This window comes from Sinohyriopsis cumingii, chromosome 19 (genome assembly GCF_028554795.1).
Source record: "Sinohyriopsis cumingii isolate HCF-2022 chromosome 19, ASM2855479v2, whole genome shotgun sequence".
Lineage (NCBI taxonomy): Eukaryota > Metazoa > Mollusca > Bivalvia > Unionida > Unionidae > Sinohyriopsis > Sinohyriopsis cumingii.
The window spans coordinates 4189051-4216312 of NC_142979.1; the positions used below are offsets into that span (position 1 = coordinate 4189051).

The 27262-nt window shown below is 35.6% G+C and overlaps 2 protein-coding genes across 3 annotated transcripts in view; one reads left to right on the plus strand and one right to left on the minus strand.

The window, feature by feature from the left end:
- Nucleotides 1-17897, plus strand: part of LOC149775077 (ribosome maturation protein SBDS-like) — a 36743-nt gene extending 18846 nt beyond the window's left edge. Inside the window, exons 5-7 of one of the 2 annotated variants that reach the window (XM_089944259.1) lie at nt 7051-7136; nt 12077-12210; nt 15018-17897. In XM_089944259.1, the coding sequence (XP_089800385.1) occupies nt 7051-7136; nt 12077-12205 (215 nt within the window). In that variant the 3' untranslated portion in view covers nt 12206-12210; nt 15018-17897. Of the gene's footprint in view, nt 1-7050; nt 7137-12076; nt 13674-15017 lie in introns of those variants that run through there. The other variant, XM_089944258.1, reaches the window with a different exon arrangement.
- Nucleotides 17898-21883: 3986 nt separating this feature from the next.
- Nucleotides 21884-27262, minus strand: part of LOC149775078 (uncharacterized) — a 59310-nt gene continuing 53931 nt past the window's right edge. Inside the window, exons 12-13 of the mRNA XM_089944336.1 lie at nt 26667-26736; nt 21884-23869 (exon numbers count right to left, since the gene is read on the minus strand). Of these exons, the coding sequence (XP_089800462.1) occupies nt 23010-23869; nt 26667-26736 (930 nt within the window). The 3' untranslated portion in view covers nt 21884-23009. The remainder of the gene's footprint in view (nt 23870-26666; nt 26737-27262) is intronic.

Consider the following 27262-nt stretch of genomic DNA (forward strand, 5'->3'; position numbering starts at 1 on the left):
TTATAATGAAGTTCTTTGCTTTTCTGTATTAATTACCTTGTTGTGTAAATTTGTTTGCAACATGATTGTCAGAAAGTACTGATAGAGCAGCTTTATGGACATAGTTTTAAGGTAGGAATCATCCACATGTGCATTAATAACTGATTACCTACCTTTGATGTTGAATGTAAGGTATTTATCTTGACAGGTGCTTGATTTAGTATTAATTGAACCTTTGAAGCAACCACTACTTGTTTCGGGCATAGTTTTGTTCTTTTGTATCCTTCATTTGGGGTATTTAAAGAGGTTAATTCATCAAAAATTAAATACCAACAAACATGCATGCTATTACAGGCAAATTCTTGAATTTAAGTACCCACGAAAATATCATTTTTACAAAACCACAGAAATTGAGACCTACAAAAATAAATGTTATTACAGCCTAATGGAACCGTGCCAGTGGCCTAAGTTGTTAGAGCGTCCAACTCGACATTTGAGGTCATGGATTCAAACCCCGGCAGAGTCATATCAAAGACTTACAAAAATGGTATAGCAGCTGGCACTCAAGAGTTTAGTGTTAGGACTGGTCGGCCTGGTGTCAGGATAATGTGGCTGGGTGGGACATGATGCTACTTCTGTCCAGCATGATGACCCAGTGCTAGACATCACTATAAACTGCCACACTGCAGACATCATAGTGATATGACTGGAAAATTTCTAAAGCTACATTAAAAATCCAAATCACACACACACACACAGAGCATGGGGGGGGGGGACAATACATGATCAGTTTGCAAAGACTTTTTAAAGATGAGTGATATGAAACTGATCTGACTGAATTAGGTAATATGCATAATGATAATAGTGATGTTTGTCTTGTAATGTTGATTACGACCACAGCTTTATTTATCTGTTTTCAAACGATGCATTACAAGATGTCTGGTGAGGCCAATCAGGGCACAGAAGTCTCACCGACATTTGGAGCACAGAAGGGTTGGTATCGAAGTTTGGTTATTGACACCTTATGAGTAGTACGTTTTCTCAGCACCTCAGCAATTTTCTGCTATTGTGCTGTGCAGACATCAGATGTGATCTTGCTATATGGGGAGGGATGGTCTTGCTCAAAGGTCCTCCATGAGGCACTGTTGATAAGCAGGTTTTTCTAGGACAGCTTCAATGAGTCCTTGAAGCACTTCTTTTGTCCCCAACAGTACACTTTCCCTTGCAGAGTTCACCATAGAGCAGCTTTGTGGGAATATGTTTCTCAGGCATGTTTATGATGTGACCTGCCCATCTAACATGGGCCCTCTGCAGCAGCGTGAAGACAGATGAAATGCTGGCCCTCATGAAAACATCAGTATCAGGAATTTTATCCACCCACATTATCCACATAGTCCTTCAAAGACAGCTTATGTGGAATTTATTGAGTTGTTGAGAATGTCTGCTCTAGACAGTCCATGTTTTGTTGGCATAAAGAAGGTAGTGAGCACTGCAGCATGGTACACTTTAAGTTTGGTGGTAAGACTGATTCCTCTGCGGTTCCACACATCCCCCAAAGGCAGAGCTGGCTGTGGCAAATCTGTTGTTGACCTCAATGTCAATGTTGACTGCTCTTGAGAGGTTGCTGTCCAGATACACGAAGCTCTGGACATTTCTGGAGTTTCTGACCCTTCACTGTGATGCTTGGTTCACAATATGGCTTCCCAGTGGCAGGTTGGTACATGACTTCAGCCTTTTTGGTGCTGACTGTGTGGCTGTAGTTGTTGCATGCCTCAGTGAACCTCTCCATGTTGTCTTCTAAGCTGTCATGGAGGGCACAATCGTCACCAAAGAGGAAGTCCTTGATGACTTTCCTTCACCTTCATGACTGCCTTCAGTCGTCTGGGGTTGAATAACTTCCCCTCAGTCTGGCATCTGACATGGATACCCTCATCATTGTTTTGGAATGCTTCTTTGAGCATGGCAGTGAACATCATACTGAAGAATGGGAACCAGAGTGCAGCCTTTGATGTCATTTGTAACTGGGAAGTCATCTGAGGGTTTGCTGTCATCCATTACATTGGCTACCATGCTGTTGTGGAAGTGGTGAATGGCTACCATGCTGTTGTGGAAGTGGTGAATGACTGTGATAAACTTGTATGGGCAGCAGATAATATATAATGATGACACCCATCAGGTGCTATTCAGCATTTTCTGTCCCCCTGGCATTAGGTGTGGGTAACCCTCGCACATTAGAAAACTTGCATGTATCACTTGGTGTATGTAGTTTATACCATTTCCTACAAATAAGATGATCTTCACAAGGATGAGGTTCCTACAGATGGACCCCCAGCAGGTTATTAATGATTTAGCTGTAGTTGGAACACTAAAGTTTTTGTCAGAGACATCAGAGGACACACTACCAGGAAATGTGGGTGACTAAGACATTTGAAAAATGTAAATTTTGCCTTCTTCTCATAGAAAAGAGAAAATGACTTCATTCCTGTGATTTTTTTGCTGTGCAGTGACTGACTGTTTTATGACTTTTGAGATGCTCCATCGCTGTAGTCTGTAAGTTCAGTTGTAGCCAAAGGGGAAATGTATTTATGCTGTGTTTATACCAATTAGTCTGACAAACAAACTCTTGCACATAATAATAATAATAATAATAATGAGGACTTTGTATAGAACATAATCTTTCGAAGCTCTAAGCGCTTTACAACATTAAACAACACATATAAGATAAAAAACATACATAATGATATGATTACAAACACAAACACCATGAAATTAGAAAATATAGAAAAAAACATTCTGAGAATATTTAAGGTAGGAAACATTATTAGGTCTTTATGTTTGTTCTTGCAGTCAAAATAAGTGAGTTTTGAGAGCACTCTTGAATGTGATCACTGTGTCTTTGTGTCTAAGTTCAGTGGGCAATTCATTCCATGTTGCTGGGCTCTGGTATACAAAAGAACGCTGTCCATTTGACTTTGTTTTCATAGTGGGAATAATGAGTATACGACTGTCAGAAGAGGAGCGTAAGTATCTTGCTGGTGTGTACACATGGGTGAGGGCAGATAGGTATGTTGAGCTATAGTCCATCAGTGAAACGTAGCACAGAGAACAAATTTTGTGTTTGATTCTGGATTGAATGGATAGCCAGTGTAGGGTACAGAGCAGTGGGGAGGTGTGCTCTGATCATGGTACTCTAAGTATGACCCGAGCAGCTGTGTTTTGAAGTTTTTGGAGTAGATATTGAGATGAACCAGGCAGAATTGAGTTACAATAGTCCAGTCTTGAAAGTACTAATGAACACACAAGTGTTTTAGTGGCATCAGTTGAAAGATATTTGTGAATGGAGCTGATGCGTCTCAGCTCAAGATATGCAGCCTTGCATATGTTCATGACATGTTGGTGCAATGTGAGAGTACTGTCTAGTGTAACACCTAGGTTTCGTAATGATTATGTGAATTTAATGTTGGTGTTGCTGATATTTATTGTTTGAGGTAAAGGATGTGAATGAGAAAGTCTTTGTGTTGTAATCAGAATGGCCTCAGTTTTATCATCATTCATCTGCAGCCTGTTACATGTCATCCATGATTTCACATCAGAAATGCACCTCTCTACACCTTGGATGGTAGCATCAATTTCATTGGGTGGCTAGATTTGTATATTTGGGTCTCATCAACGTACAGTTGGTGAGACACTGGATGATGATCTGTGACACTTGAGAGTGACTGAATGTATAGAATGAAGAAAACAAGCCCAAGAACACACCCCTGTGGAACACCACAACATAGATCAACTGGGCTGACATGGTTTAATAGCTAACTAATCATTAACCCTTTCCTGAGTATGATATCACTGCTCAAGTTCCTGAAGATAGGCCTGCAGTAGAGTACTTTTAGATAATGAAAATATACCAAATTCTGTTTTGAAATTTAAACATCAATATGCAAATAGTAGTTCTTCTAAAGACTATAATCAGTGAAGAGCACTTTCTAATACCGTGTTTGCATTATTTTCTTTACAAAATCAATCCGAAAGAATAAGTGAACATGTATTGGTGGACATCGTTGTATCTCTTAAATACCACATCATTAGATTGTCTGTTTTCGAAAATAATTGGTTAAATAGATTGGAGAAAATATATAATTCAGTGAAAGCAAAGTCTAAATATTATGCGGTAGTCATGTAAAGTTTTGCAAACATAACAGTATTTCTGTTTTATTTGTTTGTCTTGTCAATGTTTTGTATTTGCCTTTGGAAAAGACTCATTAAGAGTCGAAAGCACTCATGCTAGTTAGATACTAGTTTTGCACTGTTGTCAATTCGTTGCTATATATATATATATATTTGTATGTGTGTGTGTGTGTGTGTGCGTTTTGCGTTTCTTGCTTTACTCCCACTTCTCCCTGTTAAGCTGTCACTTCTCCCTAATTTGTCCAAAAGGCAAAGTCACTTCTCCCTAAAATTCAAGCCTAGCTTGACCCCAGGACATAGGATAACAGTTTCTTTTGACAAGCCCAACTAGCAACTCAAAATAAATGGAAGACCCAGTCTGCATTTAGAAGGACCCCAGCCATTGAACTGTCCATTATTGTTTTTTCACTGCAATATTACCATTTACTGGGGGCCAGTTATATAAATGTTTAATTAGATAAATAACTATATCCATATCTGAAACTCACATACATTATTTATACTGTCCTGTCCAGTGCAGTGTTGCACCTAGGATCCCAGGGGCATGAACGCTGTGACCCCCATCATCCAGGATTTTGGGACAAGGGAAAGTAGTATAAAATGCACTTGTAGCACTAAACAATAAGACAGTCTTACTTCCTTTTACAGTTTTGCCACCTTAACTTTGCCATCCGCACTGTGCTATCATATTTTTGTTGGACACATATTATTACAATAAAAGTTATGCGTTCAAGCAGCTCAGGAAAATATGAACATGTTTGTATATATGGTTAACCTTAAATGAGCTGTACAAATGAATTTTCCATTTTGTTTTGTTTAAGTTTAGTGTTCACTCAATATCTTAATCTACCAGCATTTATTATGATAAATAGCCATACTTTCTGAAATTTCTCCGATTAATAAATTGTTAAGAGTAATCTCTTGAGAGCCTAGCCTTGACTGTCATATATTTGCTGGGGGCCAGTTATATAAATGTCTTTTAAGGGCTGGATTTGGGAGGTAGTAGGGCTTACATTTCTAACATTTATATGATTGGGTTAGTATTCTAGGAGACTATAGGATGGCATGCATAGTCAGCCCTTTAGAGCTTTATCTAGTATGAGATTTAGCTCCACAGTGACAAACTCTGAATCTGGTAAATCAGGCCCAGTTGATATCAACATAAAGAACCGAATGAACAGCCTTTGTTGGATTTATCAGGAAATTGTATGCTGTAAGAAGTTCTGATTATTTCTTCTGTCCAGACATAAGCTATGATGCCTCCAGTTGTGCTGTTCGCAGTGGGAGAGTAGATTAACCTTCATATGGGAGAATTTATTATTTTCCCCTCAATTAACCTTCATATGGGGGAATTCATTATTTTCCCCTCAATTAACCTTCATATGGGGGAATTCATTCTCTTCCTCTCAGTTAGCCTTCATACGGGGGAATTCATTATTTTCCCCTCTGAGTTTACCTGGGGTATTGTTTGGATGCTCAACATTCCGTTATCTTTCCTTCAAACGTTAATGTGACCAGGAACATATCTGACAGAGAAAGAAGTTTCAAGCATCCCGTTACACAATGGGCAAAGAATTATTGTCCTTTGTCTACATATGGACAAAAAGATAAATTTTGTCTTTGGAAGGGGTGGATTTGGGAGGTAGTAGGGCTTACATTCCTAACATTAATGTGATTGGGTAAGTATTCTAGGAGAAACTTTTTAGTCATGACATAATGCAGCCATGGCAAGATGACACTTTACATCATCACAAGGTATGGGGTATGGTGGATGCATGAGAATGAAAGGTCTAAATTGATACTGTTCAGTTTATTGCAATATGTGAAAAGCATAGGGATTGGCATCTTCATTCAACAAGATCCACTTCATTTGATATAGAGGCTGCTGTGATTATTCCGTCACTCCAACAACCTGTCAAACATTAGTTGCCACAGGGCTCTGTCTACTTGAACATTTTATTGACCATTTCATATTTTAAGTTGCCAAGCCATAACAATTTTGTTGCTTTTACATTGAGAGCAGAATTTCGTGGGGAATTATTGATAGTAGAATGATTGAAATTGAAGGTATTAGTTGAGGCAGATTGATGAGTGCAATTAAACCTGCTATAAGCAGTCACCTCTTTGAAGTAAGAAAAGTGGCCTCTTAATATGGTTGCTTAATAGAAATTCATTTCTGTATTTTGGTAATTGAAACTTTGAAAAAATGTTTGTGTAAGACAGGACATTGATTAATGTAGGTGACCTTTAAAGAAGGTTGAGATATAATTATAAATAGCATAAGTTATTTTTAATAGATTTTCTAGAGAGAACTGTCACTAGTCAAGATCATCCTAACCCTAGACTGTCGGCAAAATATTTGTCTGCATTTGTTGGGATCCATACTGTTAACTGAGGTTGATTGCACAGGTCAAATATTTGACTGGTTGCAGGTTGTATGATTATGTATGAACAGGCAATTTCAGTCAAAAAGAGAATAAAAAATGCATTTGCCAAATACTTTTTAGAGTTATAATTAGAAACTGCTGATGTCATTTTCTAGTTGCCAAGTTATGATTCTGAAGTCTACAGGTGAGTGGATGACCAGTTGACAATTCAGAATTTGTTCAAAAATGTGACCATGGAGTGCTATAGTTCCCAACTATCTGTCTAGATAAATGTGATGATTGGATTGAATTGTTTTTGTTTCTTTCTCAGCGGCATTGAAATAGCAGAGTGGTAGATCGGTTAGTTTACATATGCATAGGGTTGATGTGGAATGACATGGCTGGTACAGATAAGTTGATTAATGGATAATTTTTTCAAGGTGATATTTGCATAAATGCAATTAATGAATAAATTGAGATTGATTGATTGATTTATTGTATTTGTTTATTTTCATTTCAGCTAAAGAAGATAAGAAGCTGAGGGCAAAGATCCGAAAAATTGCAACCAAAGTTGAACTTGATAATTTTGAGGAAGAGTTAGTGATGGTAAGAAATTAGAGAGTGGAAGATTTTTTGAAGTCTTCTTTGAACGACTGTTTTTTTTTTAGTTATTCATAATAGTTTGTGTAGAAATGGTAATGGCTACTTTTTATCCATATATAGATGGAATTGTAAAAATATTTCTTATTTGCAGTCAGTTTTAATACAAATAATGATTGAAGCCCTGTTTTGCAATTTTCAGTGTTTTTTTTCACAGTACACTGTTTCCAATCAGGTGGCCATTTTTTGTTGCCAGTGGTGATGACATCAAGAGTTTAAGCAGGTTTGGTTAAAGTTTCTTGTTTACATAATTTTCCTAAACCTCTCATTAGAATATCATCATACTTTGCATGAATAATTATGTTGCTGTTCATTCTGTGATGTAAATGCTCAAACCTTTTACCAAGTGTCAAGGCCAGTTAAAAACAAAATATCTGTAAGTTGATTTTTGTTCATTTGTTTTCATTGGCATTTATTTTCTTAACCTAAATCCTTGATGGATTTATCTTCATACTTGGGATAAACTATTATGAAGCTAAGAGAATTTATTCCGACATTGTTTGTTTTGCCTTTTGACCTTGGGATCAAGGGCACATGGTCTGCAGGCATGATGTGAGTGTGTGCTTGACCTGCCAGTCCTGGCCTTTTTTTTAGAGCATCTGATTGATGGCTAAAAGAACTTCCGATGTGGCCCTGTGATTGTCTCTAGTAATTCATTGTGCATCATCTGTCAGCATTTAATTGTTACCATTCTAGCAGCCATATTGCATCCCATTTTTTGAAGATTAGAGGGCAATAATTACCGTGCTTATGCCTATCCATTTTTCATCTCTCTCTCCTTTCCTTTTCATTTTGTAATTTTAAATTCATTTGAGATAAAGGGATGAAATTTGGTGTACTTATACATCATCACTATAACGTGTATTGTGTATCACAGTGTGGTCCAATCTGCAAGATCAAGGTCATATCTCAGTAATTTGTTTGCATTGCACTGTCCCTTTCGCTTTATAATGTTAAAGCTGTTTGACATTAAGTGCTTATTCTTGGTATTCTTATACGGCATCAGTAGAGGGTGTATCACATTCCAATTTAGGGTTCTGCCTTCAAGGTCAAGGTCACAACTGAGCATTTTATGTTTCTATCACATTTTCTAATCCCCTGTATAACTTTCAAGACATTTGAGATTAATGGATTAAACAGTGTAATTGTACAATGTCATTATAAAGTGTTGTGTCCCACTTTTAGCATGCTATCTTGAAAGTAAAGGTCAGAGCTCATTACTTTGTTTCCATCATACTTTTGCTCTTCAACTTTAAAGCTGTTTGAGATTAAGAAATGAAACTTGAAAGTGTGTCTTTGAGGGTCCTGTCTCTAAGGTCAAGGTCACAACTTAGTACTTTATGTTTTCTATTATACTTTCCTTTACACTTTATCTTTTTCTATCATACTTTCTTTTTCACTCTTTAAATGCAGAGATGAGAAAAAACATTGCAGCTTTAAGTAAATATTTGTCATCATTACCAGGTGTGTTTTGCACCATATATATGGCTTCAGTTTTCAGTGTTACCACCCTAAATGCTTTTTGTCCCCTCCCCTGAAAAAAAGGCTTTAAATAGTATCCATACTTTTTTGACAGTCTGTCATTCACACTTTGCCTTCCACTACTTAATTTTAAGCCTGTTTGATTCAGGGCTGAAACTTGATATACATAGTGTATGCCCTGTCTTCAGGAACAGTTCATATCTCTGTATTTTACATTTTCCACTTTCTCATATTCACTTTAACTCTTACAGCTGTTGAGAAACTTGGTATTCATGTACATCATCACTAGAAAACATATTTAATGCAATGTTGAGGGTCCTGTCTTTAAGGTCAAGGCCAGAGTCGATGTATGTTTTCCATCATACTTTCTTTTCCACTTTTTAAGTTTAGAGCTAATAAGATTAAGTGTTGCAACTTGGTTATATGCATGTTGTGTACAATATTTGGAATCTTATGTTTAAGATAAATGAGTTTTTGTTATATGTGGTCTTATGCTTTTGAACAAGAGAGGTGGTTGAGATAAATGGATGAAGTTTGGTACACTTGATGATGTGTGGCATTGCATGTTTAAGATATTATTGTCAAGGTCATAAGTTCATAGTACCATACAAGATGGTTGAGACATGTGGATGTACCATGGTATACATACAGTTTGATCGCAGCTCATTTATCATGCATCACCGCTCTAGTGGCCTAGTGGTTAGAACATCTGCCTAGGATGTGGGAGGTCATGGATTTGAACCCTGGGTGAGTCATACCAAAGACTTATAAAAAAGGTACTAACAGCTGTCTCACTAGATGCTCAGCATTAAGAGGTTAGTGTTAGGATTGATTGGCCTGGTGTCAGGATAATGTGACTAGATGGCACATCACGCTACATGTCTGTGGCATGATGTCCCAGTGCTAGACTCACTATAAACTCCTTTACTGCAAACATCGTAGCAATATGACTGAAATATTTTTAAAACTGTGTTAAAAAATTAGAATCACACACCGATGTATCACAGTCAAGGTTTTATCCCTAAGGTCAGGGTCACAGATAGTTATTTTAAAAATGCCTTTTCTACACTTTTCCATTAATTTGGAGCAAACTGTTACTTGGTTACTTTCGATGCTTGCCCAATAACTTTACAGCTCTGTTTTGAAAGTCCTAGAATTCATGATTGTGGACTTTCTGTGACACTGCCGTGATAGGCAGAGAACTGAATTTGCATGTTTCCAGATTTACATCAATCTTAGCATATTACCTGATATCTTTAAAAAAAATTAGTTTGGTGAGTGACATCTGTACATTAGGGATGGAATCTGAATTGGCTAAGTTTGTTATTACAGAGACGTCAGGGCTTGATTATGTGTAGTATCTGATTAAGTCCAAGTCAGTTTGTGTCTAGTTTGCATTGCCTGTCACCATTTAATATTATAAACTTATTTTAGAAAGTACAGAGACAGTTCCAACCATGGCATTCAGATGATGCGCACTATATGCCAATTTGATTTATGCATTTCATTTTAATGCCATTTATAATGGTTATATAACATCACATTTGCAAAACTGTCATTGTTCCTATGCCGTCACTGGCTCCATGTGCTGTGACTCAAGTACAGCAGTGAATTATTATATGTATTAATTTGTTTGAAAATTATGCATAAATAATCATTAATTTTTAATTTATTGATATAATTTTGCCCAAGAACATTCTTAATTTACAAGTATCAAATGCAAAAATTACTTTCATTTGACACGATAACCTTGGGAATGTATTTCTGGTATAAACTGTCACCTGGTTGGGCTTTCAGGTTTGTACAGATAATGATGCTTCAGTATGGTCATCATTACTCGGCAAACCTTTAAATGACTTCTGAGAAGCTGCTCAAAAGAATTTGATCAGAATTTGAGTGAAGCAATTTGGCATGTATGGGTTTCAAGTTTGTACAGGATATATTGATTCATCATTAAACATGGTGATACTGTTCCATCTTTAGTGACTTTCAGTCAACAAAATTTGACTAAACTTGTTAGAAAACATTGTAGCAGGAAGGGTTTTTGATTTTGTTTAGAAATGATGTCAATCTGCCATCAAATATGGACACCATCATTCCAAATGGAAAAATCTTTATTTATTATCAGAAACCAGTCATTGATACATTAGATTGTTTAATAAGAACTCAGCTAACAATCTATATGATGATGTACAACCAGATAAAATCTTGGACTTTCTAAAAAAAAGTGCTCTTCACATAATGAATTTTGACTTTACATTTTAAGGATTATTCCTGTTCACAATTATCTTATATACATTTTGTATTGTTCTCTTATATTTTATCTTGTAGTTGTAAATTTGTATGTTTATTTGCACAAATGTTGCTGATCCATTCTCAGATATGGTCACTATTACTAAAAGAAGAAAAACCTTTGAAAGATTCTCAAGAAAAGTGCAGAACAGAATTGACCAAATCCGACAGTGCCTTGTCATAAAGGCCTTTCAGGTTTGCAGACAGAATATCTCATACAAAATGGCACATGATTAATCAATCAGATGCCTATTTCATGTAAAACGACACAGCTAAGTAAATTATTCTTTGAACCCCAAGACCAGTATTTTGTAACTGTTTTTCAAGACCAGTATTTTGTAGGGGCCCCCGAGTGGCCGAGTGGTCTAAAGCACTCTCCGTTATGGATCACTGCCATCTCACATATGTCTGCGCCGGTTCGAGTCTCAGATTCAGCCAGTGTGGGTATGTGAGAAAGCTTGCCAGTAGCTTCTCGTGGGTCAGTGGTTCTTTCCGGGGTTTTCCCGGGTTCTTCCTCCACCATTAATACTGGCCACCATGTATAGCCTATCGTGTGCTGAATAATGGCGTTAAACCCCACAACAACAACAACAAGTATTTTGTAACTGTTTTCATAGAAGTTAATCTACCATTTCAGCTACATGAACTCAGAAAGAATCATCACAGTGTCAAGACAATTAAAAATGATTAATGCATGCATGTATGTATGTATGTTATTGTTTTTATGGGGTTTAGCACCATTTTTCAAAACAAGATAGGCTATACTCGACGGCCACTATAACCGGTGGAGGAAGAGCCCGGGAAAATCCCAGAAAGAACCATCAACCCACAATAAACTACTGGCAAGCTTTCTCAAGCACCCACAATGGATGAGCCCAAGACTCAATGACAGTGATCGCTTTAGACCACTCAGCCACTCAGGGACGTATGTATGTATGCATGCATGCATGAATGTATTTGTGTATATATGTATATATGTCTATTGTATGCATGCATGCATGCGTTATGTATGTATGCATGTATGTATGTATGTCATGTGACATCATGCTATCAAGTGAGGAAACTTTTCAGGGATCATGTAATGTCAAATATCTTTATATCTACCTTTGCAGGTGGTGTTGATAGACCCTGGCTGCTTTGCAGAAATTGAGGAGTTAGTCAGATCAGAGACAAAGGGGAAGGGACATATTGAAGTCCTAAGTCTGAAAGATGTGGAGGAGGGAGATGAATTGCTGGAATAAATTGTGTACAGCTGTTCATTTTTGTTAGACCCATCTTTGTTGAAGGCAAAAATTCATGCATCTTTGTGCATGCCTGTATGCACCTTAAATTGAATGCAAAGAGAAAGTATATTATTAAATAAAAGTATGGCTCAGCAAAAATGGGGTCTCTTGTTTGTTAATTTAACATTTTCCTTTAAGGAATAAACTTTACACAGAGAAACATTTGGCTACAGTCCAATGATTAAAAAACTTGTTACTTAAACTCTGGCTTAACTTAAACATCATATTTGATTGGATAACTTCAAGCCATTGACAGTAAGAGTATGGCAGTTCTAGCAGGCTGACTCTATTTTATTTTGGAATTTTATTTTTACATCAAATGTTCATGTAGAGATGAACATTAACATGAAACAACTAAAATCTTGTTTTTTCTTTATAAACTGTCTCAGTCAATTAATAAAAGGGCATTACCCAGCTATATTGTATATACATGCAATCTCGGTAAATATGTACCCACATCAAAGAACTCGAATCAAAATTGAAATCAAAATGGCCATGAATGCTTACCACATCCAAAATTCTGATGTCTCCAGCATATTGCTCAAGATGCAATAGATTCTTTCTTCATCTACTTTGGGAAGAGATACAGGTGCAGGTAAGAGATCTACACAGGTGATGTAGAAAGTTACATTGAAAATGAGTAAGAAAATTAGTACCAAAGCAGTGACAAAGTGAGATGTAAAAAAATGTTCAGTGATGGGTACAGGACATGGAGAGAGGCTTGGACAATAGAAAACATCTACCTGCCTGAGTCTGTTAAATGGATATCTTTGTGAACTTTTCTTACAATGTGCAGATGTGATGATTTTGAACATGAACCTACTTCCTGGAGGCATTGAAAAATTCTATTGAAAGACATAGAAAAGATAATGGACACATGCATTCACGTTGCAGTAGGGAACTTCACAAAGCAAGACAATGTAAGCCAATAAATATGATCTTTAAAAAATAGTGGAAGGGCTGGTTAACTAACACAAGTGAGGTGATCTCTAAATAAGACAAGAATGTGCTTTTTTTAAAGCAAACTAAATGGAAACAGTGTGGAAAGTGATAGGTGTGGGTCACTCACAACCACTTATTGACAGACAAACACACAGCTTTAATAACAAACAAAACAACATTCTTAGAATTGGAATAGTGCTGGATTGTGCAGTCTTTTCAAATTTAGGAAAGCTGTTTGGATTAAGAGGTAGAGATGAACATTGCAAACCGCAGTTTTGGACCCTACTATTGAAAATTACATCTGGTGGTGAAAAAGATCTGGAGAATCCTGAAAGGGATAAAATAAAAAAAACAATGGATGGAAGCAAAAGACATGGCTTCAGTGCTGGAAATATGTTCAACTAGCAGACATGCAAGCTACTAAAAACATTTTACACCAACCACTCATGGGGATGTGGTAACTGAAATAAAAATCATATTGACAGTTCTTGCTTGTAATTTCTGTTACACCGGCAATGTGTGAAAGTATGCAACTTTAAAATAAGAAAAAACATCAACACAAAATAAATTCAGATATTTTTTCTGTTAAATAATAGCAGAGGAAGATAACTCTTAGTGTTCTGTTCTGGTATTAGTTCTCTTGTTAGTAGTACAACTCTTTGCTGTTCTTGTGCAGTGGACACCTTCCCCACCCTCATTTTTGTCTTCTTGCTTGTTTAAAACTCTAAACAAATGATAAAATCTTTTTTTTTTAATTGAATCTTGTTTACAGTATTCTGAAAGGGCTTTCAAGCTTTTATAGATATTTGGCAAAATTTGCATATTTAATTCAACAGTATTCTATTGAAAATTTAATGGTGACAACAACAGTTTATAAGGAAACTAATATATTTATTGAGCAAACCTGCTCTCTCATTTTAATTACTTCAGGTTTGACTATAATTGGGCTGATTGGTCCTGACTTGCCCTACCAGCACATGATATAGTTGTTGTTGTAGGGTTTAACGCCATTTTTCAGCACATGATAGGCTATACATGGCGGCCAGTATTAATGGTGGAGGAAGAACACGGGGGAAAACCCCGGAAAGAACCACCAACCCACGAGAAGCTACTGGCAAGCTTTCTCACATACCCGCATTGGCTGAATCCGAGACTCAAACCTACGCAGACAGAGGTGAGATGGCAGTGATCCGTAATGGAGAGCGCTTTAGATCACTCGGCCATTCGGTGCCCCCCATGATATAGTTGCAAAGGGACTTAATAACGACGTTTTTACAGATTGCTGTTGGGTGGAACTGCAGCAAACCTTACATCTCTAGTGAACAGTTTCATATTATGTGTGCTTGAAGTGATTCAACACATTCCAGCAAATAAATAAGAAGCCTGCAGTGATATCTCTCCCAATTCACTTTAGGGAAGAACAAGGAATCCGGTCATGGGGAGTGGTTTTGTGCACCCAGAATTCGAGAGATAGTTGCCCCCAGGGATTAAAAGACCAGAGAGGGCAGATGGACCTTTGCTTAAATTTACAATAAACATCAAATGTTAAATACATTAAATACACATGCAAAGTAGTTAACCATTTATATTGTGTGTTGCTGTGTAGAATATGATTATACTTGCGGTAAAGCCCTCAATGCTGTGTTTATAATAAAATGCCTGTTACCTTGAAGATTCCATATCAACAGGCCTGCCTGAGAAATTTTAGGCAGTGTAGTGTATGCTTTGTTCAACCTAAATTCATTTTTTAGTTTTATCCTTCTTGTATATATCTGTTACCTATGAATTCAGAGCAATTTCTGATCATGGTTATATAATCATTTTTCAGTTTGAGCAATTGGTTCAAGAACCCAAGAGAACATTAGACGAGATGTGCTCGATGTGCAGATGTGTTTTTTTCCACACAGTTCACTGTCGCCGTCAGTGACATGGTTTGCTGTGCCAAGTCTTATGACATCTTGAAAAATGGAGATCCATGCAGGATGTTTGTCACAAGATTTAATTGTGCAAATTTTCTGCACAATTGTACCTATGGTACACGTTGTTACATACATGATTGTACATTGCCCACAGCATCCCAAGTTGACAGTACCATTATTTGTTAACTTTTATTTCATTGCCACACGGTGTCAAATAAAAGCTCTAACAAAAGCATATAAACAACTAAAATTTATTCCCAAAGATGCTTTGTTCATTGTACAATTTATTTATGTAGTTTAGTTCAGTTACTGCTAAATGTCAAATATACTGCAAATAGCATGCAGGTGTGTGATGTCTGGCACATAGATTTCCTTTTGGGACATTTCTTATTTGTGGAGGAAGATGACAGCCCTGTTGATTTCTTTTTGGGAGATCTCTTATCTGAGGAGGAAGACAATAGCCATGTTGATTTTATTTTGGGCAATCTTATCTGAGGAGAAAGATGACAGCCATGTTGATTTTGTTTTGGGCAATCTTATCTGAGGAGGAAGATGACAGCCATGTTGATTTTGTTTTGGGCAATCTTATCTGAAGGTTATGATGACAGCCATGTTGATTTTGTTTTGGGCAATCTTATCTGAAGAGGAAGATGACAGCCATGTTGATTTTGTTTTGGGCACTCTTGTCTGAGGAGGAAGATGACAGCCATGTTGATTTTGTTTTGGGCAATCTTATCTGAAGGTTATGATGACAGCCATGTTGATTTTGTTTTGGGCAATCTTATCTGAGGAGGAAGATGACAGCCATATTGATTTTGTTTTGGGCAATCTTATCTGAGGAGGAAGATGACAGCCATGTTGATTTTGTTTTGGGCAATCTTATCTGAAGGTTATGATGACAGCCATGTTGATTTTGTTTTGTGCAATCTTATCTGAGGAGGAAGATGACAGCCATGTTGATTTTGTTTTGGGCAATCTTATCTGAGGAGGAAGATGACAGGCATGTTGATTTTGTTTTGGGCAATCTTATCTGAGGAGGAAGATGACAGCCACATTGATTTTGTTTTGTGCAATCTTATCTGAGGAGGAAGATGATAGCCATGTTGATTTTGTTTTGGGCAATCTTATCTGAGGAGGAAGATGATAGCCATGTTGATTTTGTTTTGGGCAATCTTATCTGAGGAGGACAGTAGCCATGTTGTGCCTTCACAGAAACAATGTTTTTTTCAAAATATGTACATCTGCAGACCATTCAAGGTTTACTGGATTTTAATTAATTCCCATTGTGTAGAAACACTGTCCAAACTGATTTTCATTGTTTTTGTAAGAATTCTTTGTAAAGGGTGTTTATGGATTAAATAGATACTAAAATAGGATTGACCTGCTAGAACTGGCATGTTTTTGACTACTATTGACCAGTCAAACATCAGTTTTTAGTCAAATCTTAACTCCAGAATATTTTGTATTCTTCACGCTAGCTCTTATTGTCACAGAACAATCAAAGCATAGATACTCAAGACTCCAAAATGTGTCAGTTATTGAGGAAAGATAAACTTCCAACACAGAAGCCTGGGAAGTCATTTATCACTTGTATACTTTCAGACATTTTTATTGTTTTATTCAACAGCAATGTACTCATAATTATCAAAATTGTGTAAACGTCTTTATTTTTATTACTCATCATGACAAAAATGCCTTGTTAGGATGTGTTCGATACATCTATATCATCTCTGCTTATGCTTAATCTCCCCCAGAGTGTCTATTGCTACTAGGTTGTCAGAGTTTGGTTTTTAACAGCATTTTCAACACATTATTGGCTGTAATCGTGCCTTTCCCAAACATCAATCCAGCTGACTTGGGTGTGTATTGACCATGCAGCTCATGAACTGAAGTCCGATTCCTTACTAATGTATAATTGACGTCATAAGTGTAAGCATCACTTTATTAACAGCTATACATTTAAGATAAATTTTACAAGAGCAGATGTCCTTAAGTTATTTTGACATCTGCTAAATTTGTAGATTAGTACTGGAAACATATGACTTTGTAACTTTTGTTAATAGTGTTGTTTTTCAAGTTAGGAAATTGAAGAATAAAATAGAATTTTGAATTTGGTTTCATACTTTGTGCTCAAGATACTTTATGAATATTGTAACAGTTGTCATCAAGTAAACATCAGTAAGTACTTTAGTTAATAATATTTGTGAAATCTTATTTTGGAAAATTTATGAGAAACTTAATATTAATCTTTCTGGTTTTACAAGAAATATTTTGATGTCCCACTACGAACGTGAGAGTGGTATATATTTTTACCAATGTGACAGAAAACTGGTTTATTTATAATCCATCATTGTCTCTAGTGGTCATGATAAGGTGTCGTACTTGTATTTATGTTAAGCATTCATTCAATGTAAGGAAAGTATATTGGTGATGGGATGGATTATTAAATTTTTTTTTTCGCCAATCCTTTTTGGAAAATAAATGCCTCCCACTCCAATGTGCATCATTGGTCTTCTGCATGGGACAATCTTTCAGAAGATAAAAGGTGCAGTCCTGTGACTGGGATTTCCTTGCCAATGTCACCATAGATTATATTGGACAGTGTTAATCTTGTCTGCCTATGCATTTGGTCTGCCTATGCATTTGTCAGATTTGTAAACACTGATTGAGGCATTCATATTCCTTGAGAAAATTCTTGTATGGAATACATTATTCATTGTAAATTGACTTATGATTCATGTATATAAAATGTTTGAAATTTAATATAATTAAAATGTTATTCAACATGATGGAATTTCTTTGTCATTTTATCTGTAAAAGGTTCTTGGTATTATTATTTTGAGCCAATATACAGTAGGATAATGTTATACAGAAAATACATACTTGATAACATCACAAATTACATCATGTACGGCAAAGGAGGAATGAGCAAGGCATCCAAATACACTTCAGTCATTTCACTACAATATTCTGCCGATTGACTGGTTTCATCGTATAAAACAAATATTTCTAATCAGGTGATAAACAATCTTTTAATTGTGTTCCATTTCTATATAATATTTTCAAATAATTTCCATCTTGCAAAAAGATGTTAATTGTTTAACTAGTTTCATAAATTTTTATTAAAAAATAATCACTTCTGTTAGATCCTATTAATAAATTGTATGAGAGGCTAGTACAAGTATAACAGAAGTGACAGGCACACAAGCTTTATGTTTTGCAAGAAAATGTCCTTTCACTGTGAAATTTCAAGAACAAAATTATTTAAAGTACATCTTGAAAGTCAGTTGAGATCTAATTATTTCCTGACATGATGTATGTGGTACTCATTTCAGAATTGATGAAAGTTGGTTGGTTTTTAATGGCACTTTCAACATGTCATTGGTTGTGTCATGCAGAAGAAATGGATAAAAGTGCCATTCCCAAGGCAATCAACCTGGTCCAGCCTGAGTGGGTATTGAATTTGTGACCTTTGGATAAATCCCAGCAAACAATGATCCATTAATGCAGTCATTATAGGATTAAATGATCATGGTTGGGTATTTATTGATGTGTAAATTTTAAATAATTACTCACAAATAAAGTATGAAGGACTTTATGTTAACTTTGTGAGTGATTAGGTAAAATTTACACATTGATAAATACCCAACCATGATCATTTAATCCTTATAATAATAATTCCAATTTTGTCCTTTCTTCCTCAGATCAACTTATTCCATCAACAATTCATTCCAATTTAAGTAGCGCGTACTTTCCTTTCATTTGCCGCTTCACATCGCCCTATAATACATAACCTGTACAGAATCACATGAATATTTTGACTAGTCACAGTTACATTTATTCAGAAACTTCATAGGCATCTTTGGCAATGTGTCGGCACATTTCTTTACATATAAAAAAAATAACATTCTTTTTTTTTATTATAGTATGTTCTATACAGGAATAACATTTTATATCTTTTTCATCAGCGTTAATACTGAACAAGACCCTTTCACTTATCTAATCTGAAATTAAATGTGCGGTTGTTAAATGTAGAGTTGCTCGCAAAACCAGCCATATATTTTGATTCGTTGCATAGTTGAGTTCTGGAAGGAATTAATGACTACACATCCAAAATAATTTAAATTAGCAAAACAATCACCTTTATGGATTATTATATACATTTTTCAATGGTGTTAAGTCACATTGGTGGAGATGATAGTTTTACCATTTAAAAACTTTATTCAGTCTTGGAATATAGGTCTCATAAATATTTGTTTTTATTTTTGTGTAAGTGGTCATATTCACCAAACCACCAACATCCACACACGTTTCAGTTTTTAAATAAGCAAACAATATAAATTTTAAAAAAAAAATTACCATTGAAAACACAAATACCCCATTTTGTGTTTCGTTTAGTAGCCTCTGAGCATTGATTTATTTAATAGCTTTTAAGTCTTCCTCAAATAATTTCTTGAATCTTAGTTTATATCCCTCAGCGGCCTCAAAATTGACTGGCCCAGTTTCCACGCTATTCTTGGTGTTGTGTATGGCTAGGGTGACTGATGTCATGGGGTGCTGTGTGAGGGAATTTATCAATCTCTGTTGTTCTGTTTCATTTTCAGTGTTTGTAACATCCATCCACTTTATAGTCAAATCCATCTTCATCTGCTTCAATTGCTGCTATTTTTTCTTTTAACTCCTTGTCATCTAATTTTTATAAAAACTCTATACAGAAAATTACAGTGAAAAATCACCATAATCGGCCATTTTGCACGACTATGTAGCAGACGAACGCCAAATTGTAAACTATGCATTACAATCAAAGAATATTTGAAAAAGTATAAAAAGGGTATAATTTATATTTATTTGCTGAATAAAAAATTTAAAAGATGAAACAATCGTTTCACAATGATGTGTCTGCGATGTTTATTTATATTGCAAACAGTACAAATACCACAAGTAGTCCCAGAATTTATCGATGTGTAAAAAATTCCAGATCAGTGTCACATAACTGTTTACAGCCAATCGTATTGCAGAAAATCCATTTCATTTATAAAAATTGGAATTATTAGGACTTCCTTTTCCAGTCCATGAATTTAAGATTTAAGTACCAAGGAAAGTTAGAGAGTCAGTTTTGGATGCGGGAGGTCGCGGGTTTGATCCCCGGCCGAGTCATACCAAAGACTACAAAAAAGATACTAACAGCTGCCTCGCTTGGTGCTCAGCATTAAGAGGTCAGTGTTTGGACTGGTCGGCCTGGTGAAGGATAATGTGTCTGGGTGGGACATCATGCTACATGTCTGGAGCATGATGCCCCAGTGCTAGACATCACTATAAACTGTCTCACTGCAGACATTGTAGCGATATGACCGAAAAATTGTTAAAGCTACATTAAAAATCCAAATCACACACACACACACACACACACACACCAAGGAAAGTAAAAAGCTATTTGTGTGTGTGTGTCTGCAAACCTGGAAAATTTACATCCTTAACATAAATGTCCTGACGGCATCAGCCAAACATTTTCAATAATCTATGAGTAACTTAATGACGTAATCGAGGGACAAACATTTGAACTATAAAGTTGTGTCAGAAAATGTTTTTATAGAAATAAGTATTATAAAAACTCAAAACTAATTACTCTCTTTTGAATCTTTAATGGTAATAAGATGTCTATCAAGTAAAAGAATTTGAACAAATCTGTAACAAACAACATTAAGATTTCCAAGAAAAATAAAGTAACAACACTGAAGCAATTTTTGTTTTTGTGTAACTGACAATATACCAACAGTTTGTACATAAAATACTAGTGAAATATTTTTGTGCTAGAGAGCCTTTACTGGACGTGGTTGCAACAACGAAGGAATGATGTGAATGACACATGAAACTTGATTTTAAAAGGTACATATTCATAAAGTTTACAGGTTCATAAAACTTGCCTTGAAGACTCATGTAAACCTTTTTTCATCGAGTTTATGAAAGGATCTTAGTATACAAAAACACCTGCATCATTTGTGTACTTGTGTCTAATCGATGATTGCTATCATTACTGGTGAAACATAGAAATTAAGCAAAAGGGTCTACTGTTTATAGTTTAATCAATGTTTTCATCTTGTGTATTTTATATATAATGTAATGAGTTGTCAACTTGCCTTAATAATTACATGTTAGAACTAGTCTGTTAAAATATGCTAAAATAGCAGGGCCAGTAAATTATCTACAGCGTGGATAGGTAGTTGCAGAAAACCCCATCCTCCATATTTCTTAATGATGCCCTCCATTCCAAGCCAACCTATAGGAGATGGATCAAAATTATAAGACCATTGCGCATAGAAGTTTGTCAGAGTTGCACAGTAGAATGCTTTGGTATGGTGTTTTTATCAGCACATCAACACATGTCAGGTTATTTCAAGCTGAGGCAAAATATTTGTAGAAGTGCCTTGTTAAGAAATATGGCATGATGGTCAAACTGACTGGTCTTGGCAAGATTCACAACTGTATCCTTCTAGACATGAGTTGAGGACACAGCAACTCCTCCAAGCACTAATACAAATGGCTAGGAACATTTTGAAAAGCTTGGAGATTCTGCAATCAAATCAAATTCCTACAATGGATTATTCTGAACACGAACTGAGAACGTTGACATTATAAGGACCTTGCTTTATTATGGTCATTATATATATATATATATATATATATATATATATATATATATATATATATATATATATATATATATATATATATATATAGACATGCACACACACAAACTACAGTTACCAAAAAAAAATTGTGATATTGACCACTGTATACAGTAATTATATTTAGGCACCAACTATGTAATTATCTTGGGCAAGGTCATGGAATTTTTTTTAAATTTCCAGGTCTGCTTTAAGGAAAGACAACATCATGTTATATCCATTACATTATCTGACAAGAAAAACAATTTAATTATTTTGATATAAAATAAAATAATAAAACATCCTATCTTGAAAGAAAATCAGCCCCCCCCCCCCCAGGTCCAATTACAAGGTCAATAACATTTAGGCAAATTTGCCATCTGTCTGTTAAGTGTTGGATAACTCATCTTCTACAAATCTAACTAAAGTGGAATGATTAAATTATGGCTGACAATCCATGTAAAACTTGAACATTCAAGGACTTGTTGATACAAATAGGAAGTATTGACAGTGAATCCCATAACTGACTAGCTATGTTATTAATGTAATAGCGAGGGAAACTTCGAGTTAAAACCCAGATAAGACAACTGTCAGAGAGGGCCAGTAACACTCCCCAAAAGAAAAAATATTTTACAGATTAGAGAATTACGTAAAATTCAAACAAAAAACAATCCTGAACATCTTGGGATGATTCTCGGTCTTCCAACGCAATGCATGTATTTAACACATTAACATTTACTAACAAATAACTTTTAAAAAACCACTTCTTTTCCTCCTGTTTATAATTCAAAATATTTCCAAAAGTTGGATTTGATCTGAATATCTTTCATATTTCTTTTGGCCACAATGATGACATGCATGACACGTGTCATACATATGATTTATGATTTATAAATTGTATCTGTTAAGAGTCCAGATTAATCTGTGACAGTATTAATAATTTTTGGAATTATTCTTTCATGAAAAATTATTTGTAACAAGCTTACTCTGGAATTTCTTTACCTTTTTTACTGACAGAAATTACAGTGAAAAAGTACCATGGTATATACCACTGGAAAAAGTACTGCAGTAGGCTAGTAACCTCATGCATGCACCTGTAACACACAAAAACACATGCAGCCCAAAAATAGGTAACCTTTTTAAAGGAGGGCGAGTTTTCAAGTGACATGTTACTGGAAGAAAACGTGTCTATGATTTTATGTTAAATATAGGAAACTTGCACTCCACTTTAATATACTAGTTCCAAACATCTACACAGGCCCACAAGGACTGACCAATCTTCAATTTGGCATAATCAGTGGTCCAGAAATTCTCAGGTAAATCATTGTCATTAATTAGTTCTCTGTTGTCAATTAGCTTCACCTTACACTGGTAAAGCAGATCAGCCAAAAACTCCTCTTCAGTTCTGGATGTCTTCACCATATTACTGTCACTTGATGCAGAACACGTGGTTTCATCCACTACTGACGCTTCTGATGCCTTTGCTATTGCTACATTGTCATCTTTGTCACTGTCTTCTCTATCTGATATTATAGTAGGAATGGTTTGATTATTACTTTTTTGCTGCCTCTCGTCATCTACCCAGCCGGAAACTTGTGGTTCAGATCCTTGCTGTGTTGCTAAAATTGTGTCTGCTTCCAGTGATTTTGATAATGACGAGACTGTACAAAGCATGGATGGTCTATCCTTGGCGCTTGTTACTATGGTGTTCACAGCAGATGAGGTCATCAAGGTAGTTAAATTATAATTGCCCTTTACTTGCTTAGATTTTGGAATTATGGTGTCTTGTACTGCTTTGGTTGATGACGAAAATTCTCGAGTTTGAGGTGCAGCTCTTCTTGTGTCAACAGGGCTTAACCAATTTGTCTGTTTTATCATACCAGGTCTAGAAAGTGGCACAGATTTCATCTGTGGTTGTGTGCTAATGACACTACTGGGTAAAATGGCAGAGTGTTGGCATTCTCTGTGTAAGGGAGTTTTACTGTTTGTGACTGAAGTGTCATATGTTGTGCTGGAAGAGGCTTTTAATGCCTGGCTGTATTTTCCATCACAAGAAATGGTGATCTTTGCAGAACTATCACTTTTAGGAACAAAACCTGAAAAATGATTAAAGAATGGTGCTGTTTATAAAAGTTTATAGTTATATGTGAGTTGAGCCTTCTGAAATAAACATTTTGAGACTGTACTGAAAATACATTAACATTAAAAAATTTAATGAGTACATAATGGCTTTTATACTTTTTTAAAGTGGTGAATAACATACAAGTAAAACATTTATATTAAAATACACATTGCACAGACTGTTCCCTATTCATACTGAATTCTATATGCATTACTCAGGAGAAGTAGCCGACTACCTTATATGTCAATACAAAGAATGCAAATGTTTTTATTTCCACTCTGAAGTACTTAATAGAACTGATAAATTACAGTTTAAAAAAATTGTCCACAGTCACCTAACAGTGTATCATGTTACAAATTGTCCATCTATATGTTGCAGATTCTGTTTTCAAACAATAACTCAGGCTGCGTACCATCTACAGTTATGTAAATGTTTGGATAGCTTGGACTTGGGTAAGAAAGTACCTATACATTTTGGGGCTCAAAGATGAGGGTCACTTTCACTAATGCAAGAAAAATAGTTTCTCCACAATAACTTGAGCTCTCCATCATCAATGATCCTTAAATTTGTGGATAGCTTGCACTTGGTGTAAGAAAGAACCAGATTAATTCTGGGGTCCTCCAAGGCCAAGGTCACTGTGACTGGAATGGTTTTCACAAAATAACATTAGTTCTAGATCACAGACCTGGAAGAAACTTTACAGATGGTTTACACCTGGCTAAAGAAAAGACCTATCAAATTTGTGGTCAAAGGTGAATGACAAGAAAAATGCTTTCTGCACAGTAACATTAGATCTACATCACAGACCCTGAATGAAACTTAATGAATGGCTTAAACTTGGGGTAAGAAAGCCTTTTAATTTTTGGGTTAAAGGGTCAAAATCAATGTGGCTGGAAGAAGAAAAGTGGTTTCTTCACAAATGTTTAAGTTGTTGGCATCAAGAACTATAAAACATGGAGTGGGGATATAATGTGCCATTCACATTACTCTTCAACTAGTCTCAGTTATGAATGATATCTGGATGTGAATGACCTTAGTCTTTAGTCTTGACTTAAAAAATGACAGCAAATGTCATTCACATTTTGACCGATCAAATACTGGATTGTAAGACAATAAATTTCACAATATTACTAACTTTGTAACATTCAGGGTGTGTCAGTGTTTGTCAATTTCATGGTTTCTAATCACCACAACAGGAAATGGCAGAGAGGTTTGCTAGTCCCACAAAAAGTTTATGAAAAGTTCATAAGATTATTTCTTATTTAACTAGATGGGGCAGCTAATGAGGATTTTGATTTTCAGCACAAATCTAACCAAGTGGAGCAGAAGGAAAGAGACATGGATATTTTAGTGTTGTGTAAAAAAATGAATTACAGCAATTCTCCTCCACCCTTCATCTGTTTTTTTCTCCCCCTTTTGATGACAAGTGAGGAGATGCCCCCTTTTGATAAAATCCTGGTAGCATCTCTGTAATGATCATTCTATAAAAACAACAGGACCTTCTTCACCAACTAACAGTTTGATTGTTATTTTACAGAAACAAAAAGATTTATATCTACTGAAATGGATTTACAGTAGACAGTTCAACAGTATGATTCTGTGATACAGAGCTTTAGACTGTTAGTTTTGTTTCCAGCATGCCAACTGGCCCATTGACTTGAAAAACTAGGGGCTGACATTCTGGAGGACCAAGGGCCATGTACTAAATTTGTTCTTTCTCTCCATCAAACTAAATCCTCAGTTTACCTCATTTTTTCCTCATTACAAGAAATAATCTGTAAATTGTTGTATTGTAAATTGTTGAAGTAAAGCTCAATTTAAAACTTGAATTTAATCACCTTTAGCCATCTGAAATTCTCAAATACAAAAAACGCTATACCCAAAAATAAAGAAAACCTGATTTTTGTCTCGCTTTTGAATTTTGAGACATAAGGTGTTGGTGACAATGGTGTTGACAACAATGTTTAGATGCTGTTATCATTCCTTGTTTTGAAGTCACATAGCTTCAACATCACTTACTTTACTGAACCAATACTTTGGTATAATTCATGTTAATAGTTTTGTAACTGGATACACTACTAGGTCTTTGCCCATCTAAGATTTACATTGCTGGTCACATGCAAGACAATGCATTTTGTATGACTGATTTGCCCCCTCCCCCTCACTCATATAAGTTATAAACTTTGCTTAAAGTGATGATAATAAGCAAACTGGAGTAATGGTAACCACAACCCCCTTCATTTCACCCCTATCCCATGAGAGAGAGATGAATTTATAGTAAAAAAGACGACCATAACATGTACTAAGATTCACAGCAATCGATAAAAAAATGTCAAAACAAGTTGCATTCACAAGATTGAATTTAACTACCAGATAAAAAGGAAGAAAAGATCAATAAATTAACAAAAATTGCAAGAACATGACAATCCAATGAAATCTGTGAGGATAATTGTGTTCAAAAGATTGTCACACACTGCAATAAGCTTGACAAAAAAAACCATTAAGAAAAGTTGCAGGAGAAAGTGATTTGTTGATATGCACATCTTCAAGTGAGGACCTTAAATTTTACAATTTAAAAATAATGTATAGAAAACTGGCTGTATTAACAAGATTATGGTGCATTACATTAAGGTAGAAGACCATACAGGTGATAACTTGAACAAGGATTATTATATATTGGATCAAAGGACCTAAAACTAAAATAAGTGTATACAGAAACAGTTACATTTGATACTCTTTAAGTAAGATGAGTGTACATAAGAATAAAGTACCTGAGCTACCATGAAGTTTGTGATTGTTCTCCTGACATATGACAAATAACTGCTGACCATTGTAAGAAACCTGAAAAGATAAAACATTAACCACCTTAAAATGTATATACAAGCTTAGAGAAGTACACTGGACATATACTATGGTTTAAAAGAGTCAAATGACAACGCTTTTTGTTCCACTCAACAAGGACAAGCTAACAAATCACACACTTGGTGATCTGAATAGTTCAGCAGTAACATGTTTGCTTTCTATCACTGGTAAAGCAAATAATTTCATGGTCAGACTTGGACTGAACTAGCAATTCTGACATCAGATTGGCTAATATCCAGTACTGACTGACCAATCAGATGTAAGAATTAGAGTTGAGTCTATGTAAGAGCATGTGAATGCTTGTTTAACATTCAGACCTTGAATTGGCATGTGTATTGGCTTCATATCGAAGGCCAGTGGTTTCCTTCAGGTTTTCCAGTTTCCTCAACCCTGACAACAGCCTACACTAACAACAACCAAACTATACAGTGGTTTCCTTCAGGTTTTCCAGTTTCCTCAACCCTGATGACAGCCTACACTAACAACACTCAAACCATACAGAAAA